Source organism: Triticum urartu, chromosome 1 (genome assembly GCF_003073215.2).
Source record: "Triticum urartu cultivar G1812 chromosome 1, Tu2.1, whole genome shotgun sequence".
NCBI lineage: Eukaryota > Viridiplantae > Streptophyta > Magnoliopsida > Poales > Poaceae > Triticum > Triticum urartu.
In genome coordinates this window covers 263,866,260-263,885,334 of record NC_053022.1, presented here as the reverse complement: position 1 = coordinate 263,885,334, position 19,075 = coordinate 263,866,260, and the positions used below count along the sequence as shown (strand labels likewise).

The window sequence follows — 19,075 nt, the reverse complement described above, 5'->3', positions numbered from 1 at the left end:
ATGTGGCCCCCGCGCCGCGATGGGTGCGACCGCTGCCGTCGCCCAGCCGAAGCAGAGGAAACCGAGGGCGCCGCTGTCCAAGCCCCCGGGCATGTCCAACGCCGACTGGAGGGCTGAAGTTCAGCGCCGGGAGGCGGTCACCATCGACCGGAGGAACAGGGCCAACGCCAAGAAGGCCAGGGACAGAGCGGCGATCGCGGCTGCGGCGGCGGCGGATCAGGCAGAGCGCTCGGCCGAACAAGCCAAGGCGGCTCGCGTGGGGATGATGAATCCACCCGGTGTCCACGGGTAGTACGCGCCCTGGAGCCAGCAAAGCGTCGGCTCTCCGTCCGGCTTCTCGGCCTCGCCGCAACCCTGGGTCTGCCCGCCGTCGCTGGGCTACGCCGACGGGTACGCGCACGGTGAGTTTAACCCCAACATCACCTTTCCCATGGTCACCCGGCCCAGCGGACGCCCTCGCCCGCCTTCGCCGGTGTGCAGTCCCCTCCGTACAACTACTCGCCATCGGCCCACGCATCCTCCCCGACACCCGCTCTCCGTCGTGGCGCGCTGCCCTTCTCCCAAACCTCCACGTCGCACCTTGGCAACACCGACGCGACCGAAGCCGACATGGACGACATCATCACGGCAGGCTCGGCCGTCGTAGCCACGTCCCCTGGGTTCACTATGCAGGACGACACGGTAGACCTCAACGGCGACATGGACGGCGAGCTCGACTACGCCGAGGAGGAGCCGGATGAGGAGGAGGAGGACGAGGAGGAGGAGGAGGAGCTGGCGCCTGCGCCGACGAGGAAACGAAAGAAGAAGAAGGGGGCAGCCAGGACCGGCGAGCCGCGCATCAAGTGGGCGTCCAAGGAGCAGGAGTGTCTCGCCGAAGCATGGAAAGTCGTCTGCCTCGACCCGATCACCGGCACAAACCAGAGCATCGACACGTATTGGGAGTGCATCAAGGCCGAGTTCGACAAGCGCAAGCTCGTCGACCCCTACTTCAAAGGCGTCCACATGCAGCGCGGTCGAAGGCGATGGCGAACCATTGGGGGCTCATCCAGACGGCGTGCAACAAATGGCATGGGATCGTCGAGGAGATCGCGGCTCGCCCGGAGAGCGGCGCCAGCATTGAGGATCAGGTATGGCGCGCTGGTTTCCCACTTCTTTTCGCCGTGGACGCCGACCAACTGTTTGTTCCTCGGTGCAGCTGGTGCGGATGTTCGCCATGTATCGCCAGGACAACAACGACCAAGACTTCAAGTACCTCCACGTCTTTAAGAGAATCGAGAAGTGCGAGAAGTGGGCGGATGTCCGACGCACCCTCGCCAAGGCCAAGGAGACCTACAAGCCGGACGCGCTAACACCCAACAAAGGGGCCAAGAAGCGGAAGCACGCCGATTCAGCCACCGCGCGAGTGCAAGAGTCCATCGAGCATTGCCTTGCCGACGCACAGGCCCGGGCCGCCCTGCGGGAGGAGAAGACCGAGGCGCGCTGGTCGGCGTTGATGACGAACAACGCCGTCAAGCTCGACCTACTCCACACCAACGTCGCCGCGAAGAAGAGGAACACCGACCTGGCTTTTCTGATGGGTGGGGCGGACATGCTCCAGAGCAACGACGAGCAGCTCAAGGCGTGGTACCTAGCGGAGCGCGGCCTCATCCTGAACCAGCTGCCATCGACGGCGGCGCCAACTCCCACGCCCACGCCGACGACGCCAAGCCCGAGCGAGGATGCCTCCATGACGCCCAGCAGCACAGAAGCAGCGCCGACACCGTCAAGCCCGCGCACGCCGACTCCGCCGATGCCGGAGGCCGACCTCGCCGTTTGATGCGTTGCCCACGCGTCCTCTCGTTTTTTTTGTACGCCGAACTTTTTATCCGATCGCCGAACTTGGCCGCTAATCGCTCGACAGGGGCGTTTTTTTGCAAGCGGGAACGACCTAGTTTAAATTTGCCGCGACTTGAGGGGCGGCGCCTGGGGGCGTGGCTGGGAGCTAGATCACCCCAAGGGCCAATCTAGCGCCGGTTCGCCCCCAGACGGCACTTTTTCGGCGCCCTAGGAGGCCGAACGGCTTGAGATGCTCTCACTGTTAGGAAATCTCATAGTTGTCCCCCTTTCGCTTCAGTGCATGTTTCTATTACAACGGGTGGAAATCACAAGTTAGAACATGAATTGTTGTGGAAAACTTAAAAGTCATTACAATTGTGGTAGGAGCTTGTACCCTACCAGACCTAGGGCGTAAGCAGTAAGGGAAGGAGGGGGCTGGGCGAGGCGATGAGCGTCCGCGCCGTCGCGGGAGATGAAGATGGCGGCAACGGCGCAAGAGGCAGGGGCGGCTAGGGTTCCGGCTCCTCTGGGGCCGGGCAATAGAGATAATATTCTTATTGCTTAATCTGAAAAAGAGTCTTTACAACATATATTTATAACCTAAATAACTTGCATACGAATTAACCTAAGATAACTTGTGGGCTAAGATTGCCCGTGGGCCTTCTACGGCCACAAGTCAGGCCGGTCATAACAAATTGTTTGGTTTAGTTATACTTGTATGATGTATACGGTTTACATGGTTATTGGTATATGCAGTTTCTGCAGAAGGGCATGTTTCTTTTCTGTTCACGAAATTCTTTTACCTGGTAACTGGCAGAAATACAAAATGCTAAGGCAACAATTCCGAATGACATTGTTTTCTCTCTGGTTATTTCCATGCAACAAAGAAAACAGTATTCCTGAACAAATAGCAGTACAACTTTTTACTCTGTAGCGATGCACACGCACGAGCTTCATGCTGGTACTTGAGATTTAACATCTGACATTACTCCTTCTATGATTGCTTCTGCCTCACGCTTCCCAAGCCCAAATATATTCCTCAGCTCATTTAAAGGACCAAGCTGCATTTTTGTCATTCACAGAAAGATTTCTGTTAAGGTGCTACCCCCGCAAAACACATTACCATATTCAGTAGAAAAAAGTATGGGAACGGTCATAAGGTGATTTTGAACAATCAAAAGTTCAAAACCATGAACCGTTTGAATACACATACCAAGTTAGCAAGTTCTGTATTGCAGTTTGAGTAGCAATCAGCAATAACAAGGTTTGAAGATAGATCAATTGGGTAAAGCTAATCAGTCTACCATGTGCGCTCCCATATAACCGACAGAAATAAGCTTGGTACAATCGCAGAGATGCATCATCAGGAAATAGCATTGCATGTGAGGCTGAGGCCACATGTCATTGACACATTGACAATATCCTCCAATTTAAGTGCTTTTGAAAAGAAGAGAATTATTCAAGTGATAAGTGGGGGTCTAATCAAGTAGGATTATGTAAACTCAAGCTAACTGATCTAATGCTAGGCATAATTCACAGTTATATTTGACAGTAAGCATAATTTATCGCAGTTTCTTAATGGGCATGATCTTTGATACTCAAACAAATGAAACATGATTTTTCAGCCGTTATTATTTCTTAACAACAGCTCAACACCTAACATATTATCTCCTAATTACTTACCAGTTACCATCAAGATTGTGAAATATATAGAAATATAAAATACAGTGCAAGATAGAGCCGGTGTGTGCATACAGCAGTTTCTACAGCACCATCATTTACTGTATAAACCACTTGATCTAAGATTACCTAGTCTGGAATGCTCAAAATTCAATGGATTAATTATGTCCACACAAAATCCAGACTATTTTGAAGATTCCCAGCATCTTGCTAACTAGCCCTACTCAACTTAAATCAAGAAAATTCGCAACAGTTGTGTTTATTCGAATTGGTCATTTCATAGGCCTACAGAACTAGCGATGCCTTATTTTAGGTTAACATTTCAAAAGGAGCATCAAATTAATTAACTAAATGCGTAGAATGTGGAATCACCTTCTCATCATCAAGAAGTCCATCTGAAAGTACTTCTGTTGTATAGGCCGCATAGAGTATCTTTAGATCACCAACCATCTTATCATGATCAAAATCTCCAGCTATGCAAGACATTCACAATAACCAATCTTAAGCAAGGTCCAACCAATCACATATGAATTAAAAAAACTTTACAACTTTAATCACCTAACGAGATAGGTCCAAGCCCACGTGCAAATCGCTCGCCTTGAGGAAACTTGCTTAGAACTGTTAGCAACCTATTGAATGCAAGGATACTATTCACCTCATTAATAACCTCTGTGGGAATGTTCCTGTAATCAGATATCATATGGTTTAGTATCAAGGCAAAGAAGTGTTTATGTTCTGCATCGATGCATAGAGAGATTCAGATGGCTTGACCACTTCTCCAACGGGAACATCTATTTGATAAATATTGGTCAAGAAAAGCCCATGCAGTTTCGTACAAAGTATATTGTTGATAATCTCACATTCCCTTGGAAGGCAGATGCAGTGGCTCATTTTTCTCACTAATAGTTAAATATCACCAAGTAGTGAAGGCAGAAATATCCATCAAATTTAACTTTTTTCGAAAAGGAAATCACTTCTATCAACTGGTTTGAGTACATATGTTATTGCTTGTGATAGACAAAACAACACTGAAAGCTTGCAACTCCAATAAGAACAGGACTGGCCTATGTGTGGGGAAGGTGGCATGTGATGGATGATTTCTGGCTGTTAACAAGGGAGAAAAATATGTTGTTCCTAATTACTACATACAATCTACTTTCCTCAATTATATATCACTCGAAGTTACAACAAATTAAAAGCCTGCATCAGTTTAAATAAGAAACACCCTTTTTCCTAAAAGCATTATATTATGGGTAACATCAATTCAAGTTTTCATGTTCTCGTAAAAAAAACCAGGTTTTCGTGCAAAGTCTCAAATGATAAATTCTGTCAGCAGGTTTTTGCAGATAAGTAGGCCTCATACCCTGCACTGGTATTGGACTTCAATATGGATAAAGCAGATGAAATGTTTTCTTGAATCAACTTCTTCGCATGCTCCTTGAACATGTCAGCAGCAACCTGCAAAAAAATTCAAATATTCAGATATGCTACAACAGAACATGCTTAGATTGACAACAATTAAATATTTGAAGGGAGCTGCTACACATCGGCCGGCGGATCTCGCTCCATTGAGCGGCTGAACGTGTCGTTCCCCGTTGCAACAGAGGCAATATTGCAGAGACATCTTTGCAACAATGATAATGTTGCAGAAACCTTGCCACAGAGGTAATGTTGCATTTCTTTTTGCAACAGGATCCTTGTTGCAGAAACATTTAGCAAAGAAAAGCATATGCGGCTAGCAGCTGTGTCCGTCGCTATTGCAACATAGTCCTTGTTGCAAAAAAAAAAACCCGCCGTGCTGACCGATTCTCGCGAGTACCAGCGGCAATCGACAGCACGTAACACGCTCACGAGGCCGCGTCCCTCCGCTCCTTCCTTCCCTCCGATTGAACTCACAACCACATGGCCAAGTGTCGAGCAAAGGAGGCGGCGGACGCGAGAGCGCGATCAGCCGGCTGAAAGGTAACGTTTCCCATATTTGAATCACTTTTATGTCGCCTGTTGTCTAAGGCTCAATTTGCGGTTGCTGAAGTATGATGTGTTGTGCTTATTCTGCAATCTGCTGCAGAAAATTAGCAGCCTAACTCTTGACGAGTGTACACAGTACATACCTTTCCCTTTTTTGCGAATTGTACGGTACATTCTTAGATTTTATGCTATTTGGAGATAAGTGATATTATGCCCCAAGTATCGGTGAAGATGAAAAAGCAAATGAAGCCAATCAAGCAGTAAAATTGTGACAAGAAAAGGGTTACCTCATCAAAAAGTTTATATGCAAGTTGTACTCTCCTCACTTCAATGAGCGTGCCTATGTCAAGACCTAGAGAAATATCATATGTCAGAGATGAGAAATGCAAAAAAATAATATACCATGTAATCAGTTCGATAACAGAAGGTACCATTCTATCTTTCCTAAGTCTAATCTACTTGACAATGTTATACCTTGTAAGCACAATATGACTTAAGAATGGAACTAATGCCTACAGAAGAGCGTGTTTAAGCGATACCTCTTCCAATAGACTTGAGCTCTAACGCGTACAGACTTTTGGCATTCTCCCGCATAGCAATATCGATCTGCCAAAATATCATGACAATGAACAACTACTATGTCAAACAAGACATGAAGAAATACAGATACTTGCACCAGAGTAATTAGGAATGAGAAGTTCAAAAGATATGCTCTGAAATACTAGCAAAAAGGTCTGTGAGACATATGAATGTGCAATATGTACATGTTTCAGCCTTTCAGGAAATCAATGTCCTCGTCTTCGTCAACACAAAGCTATTTGCTTTTAACTACTACTTTCATTTTTATTTGACATGTAAATTGGCCATGACAAAATTATGTGGGCATGTTTGTAGCAAAAGATTTCATTATTATTACAATTTTATATTTTGTGACTGGTAGTCTAGCACGCATGTTGGACGAAAGGAGCATTTCATTTCCAATACTTGTAACCTAAATTAGTGGCACTGAGAGTTTGGAATTCCAGGCAAAACCTTCGGCCTTCGTCCACGACTTGCATCACGAACGGCACAAACTAAGCAATGAGCATGCTAAGCATGATTTGAGAGGCCTCTCAAGGTGGCAAATTTAATAAAATGGGAGCAATTACATGCCAAATTTGACCGCAACATTATAAAAATACCCTAATGTGGTGGCATTCTGCTTTCTTGATAAGACGAAGTCATAAAACTGAGGCATGCTATGCATAGTGGTAAATGATTGACCATTATCTTATACTCATGTACCTGATAGTCCGTGATCCCGAAAAGATGTTTCCATGGAAGTATGAAGTCTGATGCATCTCCGAAGACAAGATTTGACACAAAAATTAACTTTTGGAATGCCTATGAAATATTTCCCATAGTTAAACAGAATTAGAAAACAGTTTTAGGTATCCATTGTGCATAATTACTTCCAAGCAGAGTCACTTACATCGAGTCTCTCTCTGTATAAGCGTCTACCAATCTATTACAGCGAGCAAAGTGAGACGCGTAAGGCGATGGGGAGAAAACAGAGTAAATGTGAAAATGGTGAGTAAAGTCATAAGAACACCTGATATAGATACTAAGATATAGAAGTGCTTGGATCATGAGGCAATACCGCCAGGTGCATATTTGCAGCATCCACATCATCGAGTCCAAGAGCTTTTTTAAACTTTTTAATAGCTTCAACCTCAGTACCTTTGAGATCTTCATGTCCTGGAGGAAGTACTGAGTAAACAAAGCTGCGGAAAGAATGGATAGGATAAAGTATAAGCGAATGGCTAATGTTCATCAATGGCCAGATTGTCAAGATGTGAACTATATGTAGGTGATGTTTTCATTTTACTTCTAAAAGGGAAAATGCATGCTGTATAAAAGCAGCAAAGTAAGTGCTTTATCATTACCACAGGGCCAAGTAAAGTAATCTGAATTTACTCCTATATAAGTAAAGAAGCAAGTGTGCTAGCATTGTGCAATATAGGTTGCTTGAAATTAGTAAGTGGCTAAGAGCCACAGCAAGAAGCCTCGCTTGTATAGTAGGATAAAGGCGGTAACAGGGCACGCAGAGTGGTGAATGCCAACAATGCCATCTAAAACTGTCATTGCCTCATTGGCCCATTAAGAGTTACAATACTCAGCAACTTGTTCAAGCAACAATTACTTGTATCTGAAATTCTGAACCAAAGATGTTTTCAGGTACCAAATTTCCCGAGGCCTTTTACAGGCAACAACAGCTATATATTAAATTGATGGCTTTGAAAAAAAACTTGTGTTAAATTATCAAACTATTTGACAAAACATACACAAGCAGTTCAAGGGAATATCCTGTGCACACAGAAGTTGTTAGCCCAGAACTACTCGCTAGCACTCGAGTACACTGATAAACGACCGGTGGAAGAGCTAAGTGCTACTACTACTTGCGCTCTGCAAACTAGCAAAGCACACACTGTCTAGTGCTGCTCATACACACACGCACATGGAAGAGAGAAGCTCACGGACACGCCGATTGTTGTGAAGCTCAAATGGATTGGAGTGGAATGGATTTTACAGTGCGGGATACAACTCCACGAGAGTCGTGCGGAAATTTCTCCGCGTCGTGCCACCTCGCTTCGCTCAGGTAACAATCTCCATCGAGACCTTGCTTGACCTGAGTGAGCTCTCCATCGAGGAGCTCACGGGCCGGTTGCGGGTGGTCGAGGACCGCCTTGAGGACGGCCGTGAGATCTTCGGAGGAGAACAACTCCTATTCTCGAAGAAGTAGGAGGCGAGGAAGCGTCAAGGACGTGGTGGAGGTGCCCTGAGCAACGGAGGCGACACCGGCAGAGGCGGTGGTCGCACCCAGGGCGGAGCCGGACGAGGTGCCGGCAACGACGACCGAGACAAGTGCCAATCTTGCAGCATCAAGGGCCACTGGGCCCGTGAGTGCCGCAAAAGGATGGCTGACGAGGATGCCGCAGCCGCGGCAAATCTCGTGCAGGCTGAAGAGGACGATGGGCCAGCAATGATGATGGCTTGCGTTGAGACCATGCAGGAGGGCGCAGCGCCTCCGGAGACCATGGTTCCGACAAGCATCGAAGCCGTGCAGGAGGTCGCAGCACCTCCGGCGACCATGGTGCCGACAACCGTCAAGTCCGTGCGGGAGGCACGGAGCTCTTCAAGTAATCCCCTCCCGACATCGGTAGCGCTCTCCCCGACAACAACGTTCTCGGGAGACTACGATTGGGAGGAGATGAAGACCCGGGTGTGGGGGAGCCACACCCCGGCAACCACGTCCCTTGTGACACTAGTCAAGCCCGTGCAAGTTGGCATGGCAATCGCGGCCCCGACATCCTTGGGACCCGACAAGCCCGTGCAAGTTGGCACGGCAAAGGCGTCGCCGACATCCTCGGGACCCAAGAAGCCCGTGTCAGGAGGCACGGCAACGACGCATATGGTGGGCCACGTCCCAACCATGATGCTGGCGACTAGTGAGCCCGTGCAAGAGGCACGACACTCTCAGGTCGGCCACACCCCGACAACCAGGTTCTCGGGGTTCTGCAAGCCCGTGTGGGCGACACGACACTCTTTGACAGGCCTCAACTGAGGGGCGATGAAGAGACGGTCATGGGGCGCCAAGGTCTCGACCGTGACTATGGCGACTATCGAGGCCGTGCAGGAGGTGCGACACTCTCTAGTCGGCCATGCCGTGACCCCGACGTGCTTGGGGTCTATCGAGTTCATGCGGGAGGCACGACACTCTCTGGTCGGACACGCGCCGACCACGCTGGTGGCGACGGTCGAGACCGTGCAGGAGGCACGGTGCTCTGTGGTCGGCCACACCGCAGCCCCGACGCGCTCAGGGTCCGTTGAGTCCGTGCGGGTGGCACGACTCACGACTGTCGGGGGAGACCCTACAAGCAAGTCCGACGAGAAGAATGACAAGGACTCCGCTATCCTAGGAGAAGCCACTCTTGTCAGTGCGGCGTCCGGCACAACGACCCCGGGAAGGGAGTTCCCGGGTAATGTGAAGTCCGACAAGTCATCCACGGGAAGGGAGTTCCTGGGTAGCATGACGTCCGATAGGACGACCCTGGGAAGGGAATTCTCGGGCAGTGTGACGTCAGGAACTATCACCCCAGCAAGACCGACGCCCACAAGCGAGGTGGTTGCTGGGCAGTTCATGTCCCCGCCAACAGCGTGGTCGGACCTGTTCAATGCCAACACCAACGTTGGCGCTCCACACGGGTTCCGACGCCTAGGGGGATCTTCTCGGCGAACCTGCGGGACGACCGCAGCACCCCAAGATCAAGAAGGACGAGCACGGCGCCATCATCAAGCACAAGGCGCGACTCGTAGCGAAAGGGTAAGTACAACGCACGGGGGAGGACTTGCAAGAGGTCTTCGCTCTGGTGGCAAAGCGCGAGCAGGGCATACGGGCTACACAAAGCCTGAGAAGGCGGACATCCCGAGGAAGGCACTTGGTCATGTCCCGTTCCAAGAGCTGCGTGACAAGGTCGGGATTGTCGACATCCAACCCGTTCGACAGGGTTGAGGGGGAGATTGTGGGCTTCACCCCTGTCTCACGGCAATTGCATGGAAATCACCTAGTCGCTTCCTTAGCTGTGGAAGAAACTTGACCTGGAGTTGACTAGAGCTGTCCATGCAAGTACGTAATGATTTCCTAGTAGTAGATAGGAAATTACCAGGAATAGATAGGGTAAGTGTGTAGTAGTTTCTTACTGGCTACACGTCCGGTGCAAGCCGGCTCAAAGCTCCTATAAAAGGAGTTGTATCCCGCATTGTAAAATCCATTCCACTCCAATCCATTTGAGCTTCACAACAATCAGCGTGTCCGTGAGCTTCTCTCTTCCATGGGCGTGTGTGTATGAGCAGCACTAGACAGTGTGTGCTTTGCTAGTTTGCAGAGCGCAAGTAGTAGTAGCACTTAGCTCTTCTACCGGTCGTTTATCAGTGTACTCGGGTGCTAGCGAGTAGTTCTGGGCTAACAGAAGTGCCGTTATGAAAATTGTGCAGTTAAAGCTTGCATCCTTGAACCAAAAATCACTGATGTACTTAAAGCCAATATTTATCTGTAGTCTTGCACACACCATGTTCACAATCGTGGAAAACAACTGAACAATTTCAGAGGTGTCAAGAGGGAGGCTCACCTGGCATACAGGTCACAGAGCTCTGATTTGAATGCTGCATCTTGTGTACTGACTCCATATCTGAAACAAAATAAAAGGATAAGATAATGGACTAACTCCATCTTGTGTGCTAACAAAGAATTCAAGTTTCAAAACTGGACTAAAAACACTTAAGAAAATGTTTTTTTTGGAAGAAGAAGAAGAAACTTGGTGTAATTACACGGCCGCTAATACAGACAAGTGAAGAGCAAAACCAATGCAGCAACTATTGGGCGGCATTCCAGACTCACTTGCTCGCGATGGCCGCCACCTCACTAGCCTCCAGCGCGGTGGGGTCGTCAGAGCCTGCGACGTAGTTGTGGAGCCCCACGGCGGCGACCCCCGGCACGACGGAGTTCACAGCGGCGGCCCCCGCAAGGGTGGCCGCCCCGAGCACGGCCGCGCCCGCGACGGCCGTGGTCCGCGTGCCGCCGTAGCGTGTCCCGAGGCTGTACCCCCCCGCCGCCGCCGCGGCAACGACCGCGAGCTCCAACACCGCCCGCCCCGCGGGCGGCAATGCCTCCACCAGCGGCTGCACGCCCGTGAGCTCCTTCCGGCCGCCGAACACCTCCTCCCCCTTGGACGCCGCGGCGACGCAGCGGAACCGCCGGCCGCGGGGGCGGCTCCGCGTGGCGGAGGGGAGGAGCGGGGAGGAGGAGACGGCGGCCGCGGCGGCGCGGGGTGAGGCCTTGGCGGAGACGAGTGAGAGCTCCATTGCTAGCTTGGGCGATCACGGCTGCCCGGGAAAATATATGGTGGCGGTGTGTTTCCATGAGCGGAGCCTAGCAACATCATATGGTTGCGCGGTTGAATAGATGGAACGATGGGTGAGTTTGCGGCTTCGAGGTGCGGCTCGCGGATTTGGAGGCTCGGGGCCAGGCAATATGTGTCCGATATGCCACTACTCCGTACCTTATGCAGTTCACATACTTCTTTTCTTATTAGTAGGAGGAGTATTTATTTATTGGTGAATATACTCATATTTTTCATTAAATTAATCTGAAAATGCAGTGGATAAAACATGATCAATACAATAGACATGATTATTTGACTAGAGAAAATACCAATCAAACTAACCATGTGATGTCATCGACAAGATCAAGCTGGCTCTGGTGGAGGAGCGGTGACAGCAGCGTGTCTTTAGCTCGTTCTGGCGGCAGTAGTAGTCGCTATGTGGTCTCGGAATCTCCATGTAATTTTTATTATGTTTGAGATGCTTTGTACTCCCGTTGAACTTTTATAATAGATTTGGAAAGCTAAACATGCGATGTGATGTGATGTCAATAACTTGTTTGTGTCAGATTGCAATCGCGGTGACCCATAATCCGTGACAAAGGGATACAAACACATATGATGTGGTGTAAGAAGATGTGTTTGCAGTATCATCAAAAGCCATGTCATCAAAACGAACTTCGACGTCGAGGGAGTGGTTGTTGTTGGGAGTAGTCGTGCGCAACCACGTTGCAGAAGAAGCCAGTAATTGCCCAAGAGCGCTTCCCAAAAACGTGATCACCTACGGGTTCAAAAGAGGCGTGGTTTTGAATGCATGTTACCACATTTCATGGGTGTACGTCGCAAAGTGAGATGAAAAAGTGGTAGATGACACAAAGCTCTGAAACCGGGTGGCATGTAATCAAAAGTTCACAAGGTCACTCTTCTTCAACGGTGATGGTATCTAATGTTACCAGTTATGCTTCCATCGTTCACTTTGTTATGATGGTTTGCTTGCCGGACTTCAAGAAAACAATGTCATCATCAAGTGTAAATACATAATCACTTATGACCTTAACCAATGAGCATCAGATATCCAGTTTGAATCACTATAACCCTCCGGTATCCTTCTGTATCAGATGTAGTGAAGCTTAGTTTGCTTTGTTAGGTTATGTAATGGTTGGGCACTCCTGGAACTTTGACATAATGTTTTTTACCAACAGTAAAAAAATCCCTTAATAGTATGTTAATAGGGTTTATGGGTATATGGTCAAGGATATGCTATTAATTATATCTAAAAAACATACTCTCAACCCTAAAAGCCTAAACATTTGTTACATGTTAGGTAATTATGAGGCACTTCTATAACTCTAAAAAAAGAATTGGATTTGGCATGAAAATACTCAAAATAAGACAATATGTTATGTGGTTTAGAGCATGGCAATATGAAATATCGTAATATCCAAATATTGCATTTGTTACCTAAAAGCCTAAACTATAAACCCTAAATGTGGTATATGGTTTAGATCATGCTCTAACAAAATATTTTCATGTACAATGCAACGTTTCCTTGAAAATAGATATTCTTTTTATAACCATTATTGGTTCATAAATCCAAATATAAACTATTTATAGTCCTCCACAAATTTATGAAACTTTGGGGGAATGATCTTTGTACACACGTTGTCATCTAGTAAAAATACTGACTTCATTTGAAGTACAAAAATACTAGTTTACTATTTTAAGAAATGCCCTTTTTGTGCCATCACAAAGCAACTACTATTTATGTTATATTGTTACATCCCAAATCATTCATTGACCTCCCCCTAGGCATACTTTGTCATGATACACAGAGACATGATTTTGCTAGTACAAAGTTTGATGAGAGCATCCAAAGTCTATTTTTTTTCCTAGTTGGCACTCTTATGAACCAACTATATCCCCCGATCCTTTTGACACGAGGATTTGGCACATTGTCGGAAATATGCCCTAGAGGGAATAATATAATATTATTATATTTCCATTTTCATAATTAAGAGTTCATATTTCATGTTATAACTGTTATGATTCTGAAATATGCGATTCAGTGAAAAACTCATATGCACGAATCGGATGATAAACAATAAATACACTACTTGTCTTGCCTCTAAGACCGGCTCAAGTATTGTTGGTGATCATGTTTTCCGGATCTTAGGATATCGCTAAGTGTAACGATAATCCTAAACCAACATTGAGACTATAATGTTAGAAGAACGATCATATTGAATCGACCCAAACTTGTTTGTTATACTTTGAGATAATATCGTTTGAAATCAATTGTTATAACATGAAGTGTTGACATGTGTTTTAGTTCCTTAGACGACCATGAGAGTATCGTAGTCACTTAATACCGTACGGTGGACTTTGTGGTTGCTCAAACGTCATCTGTAGCACAGTGATCATAACGTCAACTTACAGGTTAATCAAAAAGTTTGACAAGGGACTAGATAGCTCGAGAGTGGAATTTTCTCCGCCGATGATGGAGAGATATTCTTAGGGCCCTCTTGGTGTGACAACATCCATCATCGTCTGGCCAGACACAGGTCACTATGTCACGAGGATGCCGGAACGCTTTAATGAGAAAGAAGAACAAAACCTATAACAAGGATGATGGTATAGTGAGCATGTGTATGACTCAGGTGAAGGAAATATGCCCTAGAGGCAATAATAAAGTTATTATTTATTTCCTTATATCATGATAAATGTTTATTATTCATGCTAGAATTGTATTAACCGGAAACATAATACATGTGTGAATACATAGACAAACTTAGTGTCACTAGTATGCCTTACTTGACTAGCTCGTTAATCAAAGATGGTTATGTTTCCTAACCATGAACAAAGTGTTGTTATTTGATTAACGAGGTCACATCATTAGTTGAATGATCTGATTGACATGACCCATTCCATTAGCTTAGCACCCGATCGTTTAGTATGTTGCTATTGCTTTCTTCATGACTTATACATGTTCCTATAACTATGAGATTATGCAACTCCCGTTTACCGGAGGAACACTTTGGGTACTACCAAACGTCACAACGTAACTGGGTGATTATAAAGGAGTACTACAGGTGTCTCCAAAGGTACATGTTGGGTTGGCGTATTTCGAGATTAGGATTTGTCACTCCGATTGTCGGAGAGGTATCTCTGGGCCCTCTCGGTAATGCACATCACATAAGCCTTGCAAGCATTGCAACTAATGAGTTAGTTGCGGGATGATGTATTACGGAACGAGTAAAGAGATTTGCCGGTAACGAGATTGAACTAGGTATGGGATACCGACGATCGAATCTCGGGCAAGTAACATACCGATGACAAAGGGAACAACGTATGTTGTTATGCGGTCTGACCGATAAAGATCTTCGTAGAATATGTAGGAGCCAATATGGGCATCCAGGTCCCGCTATTGGTTATTGACCGGAGACATGTCTCGGTCATGTCTACATTGTTCTCGAACCCGTAGGGTCCGCACGCTTAAGGTTACGATGACAGTTATATTATGAGTTTATGCATTTTGATGTACCAAAGGTTGTTCGGAGTCCCGGATGTGATCACGGACATGACGAGGAGTCTCGAAATGGTCGAGACGTAAAGATTGATATATTGGAAGCCTATGTTTGGATATCGGAAGTGTTCCGGGTGAAATCGGGATTTTACCGGAGTACCGGGAGGTTACCGGAACCCCCCGGGAGCTAGATGGGCCTTAGTGGGCTTTAGTGGAAAGGAGAAAGGGGCAGCCCAAGGTGGCTGTGCGCCTCCCCCCTTCCCCTAGTCCTATTAGGACTAGGAGAGGTGGCCGGCCCCCTCTCTCTCTTTCCCCCCTCAAGGAATCCTATTCCAACTAGGATTGAGGGGGGGGGGGAATCCTACTCCCGGAGGGAGTAGGACTCTCCTGGCGCGCCCCTTGTGGCCGGCCAGCCTCCCCCCTTTGGTCCTTTATATACTGAGGTAGAGGCACCCTAGAACAGATAAGTTGATCCACGTGATCTATTCCTTAGCCGTGTGCGGTGCCCCCAGCCACCATAGTCCTCGATAATACTGTAGCGGAGTTTAGGCGAAGCCCTGCTGCTGTAGTACATCAAGATCGTCACCACGCCGTCGTGCTGACAGAACTCTTCCCCGACACTTTGCTGGATCGGAGTCCGGGGATCGTCATCGAGCTGAACGTGTGCTCGAACTCGGAGGTGCCGTAGTTTCGGTGCTTGATCGGTTGGATCGTGAAGACGTACGACTACTTCCTCTACGTTGCATCAACGCTTCCGCAGTCGATCTGCGTGGGTACGTAGACAACACTCTCCCCTCTCGTTGCTATGCATCACATGATCTTGCGTGTGCGTAGGATTTTTTTTGAAATTACTATGAAACCCAACAGTGGCATCCGAGCCTAGGTTATTTATGTTGATGTTATATGGACGAGTAGAACACAAGTGAGTTGTGGGCGATATAAGTCATACTGCCTACCAGCATGTCATACTTTGGTTCGGCGGCATTGTTGGACGAGACGACCCGGACCAACATTACGCGTACGCTTACGCGAGACCGGTTCCCCCGACGTGCCTTGCACATAGGTGGCTTGCGGGCGACTGTCTCTCCAACTTTAGTTGAACCAAGTGTGGCTACGCCCGGTCCTTGCGAAGGTTAAAACGGAGTCTATTTGACAAACTATTTTTGTGGTTTTGATGCGTAGGTGAGATTGGTTCTTGCTTAAGCCCGTAGCAGCCACGTAAAACTTGCAACAACAAAGTAGAGGACGTCTAACTTGTTTTTGCAGGGCATGTTGTGATGTGATATGGTCAAGGCATGATGCTGAATTTTATTGTATGAGATGATCATGTTTTGTAACCGAGTTATCGGCAACTGGCAGGCGCCATATGGTTGTCGCTTTATTGTATGAAATGCAATCGCGATGTAATGCTTTACTTTATTACTAAACGGTAGTGATAGTCGTGGAAGCATAAGATTGGCGAGACGACAACGATGCTACGATGGAGATCAAGGTGTCGCGCCGGTGACGATGGTGATCATAACGGTGCTTCGGAGATGGAGATCACAAGCACAAGATGATGATGGCCATATCATATCACTTATATTGATTGCGTGAGATGTTTATCCTTTTATGCATCTTATCTTGCTTTGATTGACGGTAGCATTATAAGATGATCTCTCACTAAATTATCAAGAAGTGTTCTCCCTGAGTATGCACCGTTGCCAAAGTTCGTCGTGCCCAGACACCACGTGATGATCGGGTGTGATAAGCTCTACGTCCATCTACAACGGGTGCAAGCCAGTTTTGCACACGCAGAATACTCAGGTTAAATTTGACGAGCCTAGCATATGAAGATATGGCCTCGGAACACGGAGACCGAAAGGTCGAGTGTGAATCATATAGTACATATGATCAACATAACGATGTTCACCATTGAAAACTACTCCATCTCACGTGATGATCGGTTATGGTTTAGTTGATTTGGATCACGTAATCACTTAGAAGATTAGAGGGATGTCTATCTAAGTGGGAGTTCTTAAGTAATTTGATTAATTGAACTTAAACTTATCATGAACTTAGTACCTGATAGTATCTTGCTTGTTTATGTTGATTGTAGATAGATGGCTCGTGCTGTTGTTCCGTTGAATTTTAATGCGTTCCTTGAGAAAGCAAAGTTGAAAGATGATGGTAGCAATTATACGGACTGGGTCCGTAACTTGAGGATCATCCTCATTGCTGCACAGAAGAATTACGTCCTGGAAGCACCGCTGGGTGCCAGGCCTGCTGCAGGAGCAACGCCGGATGTTATGAACGTCTGGCAGAGCAAAGCTGATGACTACTCGATAGTTCAGTGTGCCATGCTTTACGGCTTAGAATCGGGACTTCAACGACGTTTTGAATGTCATGGAGCATATGAGATGTTCTAGGAGTTGAAGTTAATATTTCAAGCAAATGCCTGGATTGAGAGATATGAAGTCTCCAATAAGTTCTATAGCTGCAAGATGGAGGAGAACAATTCTGTCAGTGAGCATATACTCAAAATGTCTGGGTATAATAATCACTTGATTCAATTGGGAGTTAATCTTCCGGATGATTGTGTCATTGACAGAATTCTCCAATCACTGCCACCAAGCTACAAGAGCTTCGTGATGAACTATAATATGCAAGGGATGAACAAGACTATTCCCGAGCTCTTCGGAATGCTGAAAGCTGCGGAGGTAGAAATCAAGAAGGAGCATCAAGTGTTGATGGTTAACAAGACCACTAGTTTCAAGAAAAAGGGCAAAGGGAAGAAGAAGGGGAACTTCAAGAAGAACAGCAAGCAAGTTGCTGCTCAGGAGAAGAAACCCAAGTCTGGACCTAAGCCTGAAACTGAGTGCTTCTACTGCAAGCAGACTGGTCATTGGAAGCGGAACTGCCCCAAGTATTTGGCGGATAAGAAGGATGGCAAGGTGAACAAAGGTATATGTGATATACATGTTATTGATGTGTACCTTACTAGAGCTCGCAGTAGCACCTGGGTATTTGATACTGGTTCTGTTGCTAATATTTGCAACTCGAAACAGGGAATACGGAATAAGCGGGCACTGGCAAAGGACGAGGTGACGATGCGCGTGGGAAACGGTTCCAAAGTTGATGTGATCGCGGTCGGCACGCTACCTCTACATCTACCTTCGGGATTAATATTAGACCTAAATAATTGTTATTTGGTGCCAGCGTTGAGCATGAACATTATATCTGGATCTTGTTTAATGCGAGACGGTTATTCATTTAAATCAGAGAATAATGGTTGTTCTATTTATATGAGTAATATCTTTTATGGTCATGCACCCTTGAAGAGTGGTCTATTCTTATTGAATCTCGATAGTAGTGATACACATATTCATAATGTTGAAGCCAAAAGATGCAGAGTTGATAATGAAAGTGCAACTTATTTGTGGCACTGTCGTTTAGGTCATATCAGTGTAAAGCGCATGAAGAAACTCCATACTGATGGACTTTTGGAACCACTTGATTATGAATCACTTGGTACTTGCGAACCGTGCCTCATGGGCAAGATGACTAAAACACCGTTCTCCGGTACTATGGAGAGAGCAACAGATTTGTTAGAAATCATACATACCGATGTATGTGGTCCGATGAATATTGAGGCTCGTGGCGGATATCGTTATTTTCTCACCTTCACAGATGATTTAAGCAGATATGGGTATATCTACTTAATGAAACATAAGTCTGAAACATTTGAAAAGTTCAAAGAATTTTAGAGTGAAGTTGAAAATCATCGTAACAAGAAAATAAAGTTTCTACGATCTGATCGTGGAGGAGAATATTTGAGTTACGAGTTTGGTGTACATTTGAAAAACTGTGGAATAGTTTCGCAACTCACGCCACCCGGAACACCACAGCGTAATGGTGTGTCCGAACGTCGTAATCGTACTTTACTAGATATGGTGCGATCTATGATGTCTCTTACAGATTTACCGCTATCGTTTTTGGGGTTATGCTTTAGAGACGGCCGCATTCACATTAAATAGGGCACCATCAAAATCCGTTGAGACGACACCTTATGAACTATGGTTTGGCAAGAAACCAAAGTTGTCGTTTCTTAAAGTTTGGGGTTGCGATGCTTATGTGAAAAAGCTTCAACCTGATAAGCTCGAACCCAAATCAGAGAAATGTGTCTTCATAG

At 46.6% G+C, this 19,075-nt stretch overlaps 1 protein-coding gene across 1 annotated transcript; it reads right to left on the bottom strand.

Annotated features, from left to right (window-relative positions):
• Positions 1-2,645: 2,645 nt before the first annotated feature.
• Positions 2,646-11,429, bottom strand: LOC125506954 (protein TIC110, chloroplastic-like). The gene is made up of 11 exons (XM_048671664.1): positions 10,901-11,429; positions 10,632-10,691; positions 7,103-7,226; positions 6,935-6,967; positions 6,748-6,846; positions 6,003-6,069; positions 5,751-5,815; positions 4,859-4,953; positions 4,054-4,178; positions 3,868-3,968; positions 2,646-2,876 (listed from the first exon to the last, which is right to left on the bottom strand). The coding sequence occupies exons 1-11, from the start codon at positions 11,362-11,364 to the stop codon at positions 2,769-2,771; spliced, it is 1,341 nt and encodes a 446-aa protein (XP_048527621.1). The 5' UTR covers positions 11,365-11,429; the 3' UTR covers positions 2,646-2,768.
• Between the last annotated feature and the right edge of the window lie 7,646 nt (positions 11,430-19,075).

What these genes read in the sequence shown, in the direction of transcription:
- LOC125506954 (XM_048671664.1), bottom strand. Translation starts at nt 11,364, where the DNA reads ATGGAGCTCTCACTCGTCTCCGCCAAGGCCTCACCCCGCGCCGCCGCG. An exon ending in GTGGCGGCCATCGCGAGCAA is followed by an intron (nt 10,692 to 10,900) that starts GTGAGTCTGGAA and finishes ATTTTGTTTCAG; the next exon opens with ATATGGAGTCAGTACACAAG. An exon ending in GCTCAAGTCTATTGGAAGAG is followed by an intron (nt 5,816 to 6,002) that starts GTATCGCTTAAA and finishes ATATTTCTCTAG; the next exon opens with GTCTTGACATAGGCACGCTC.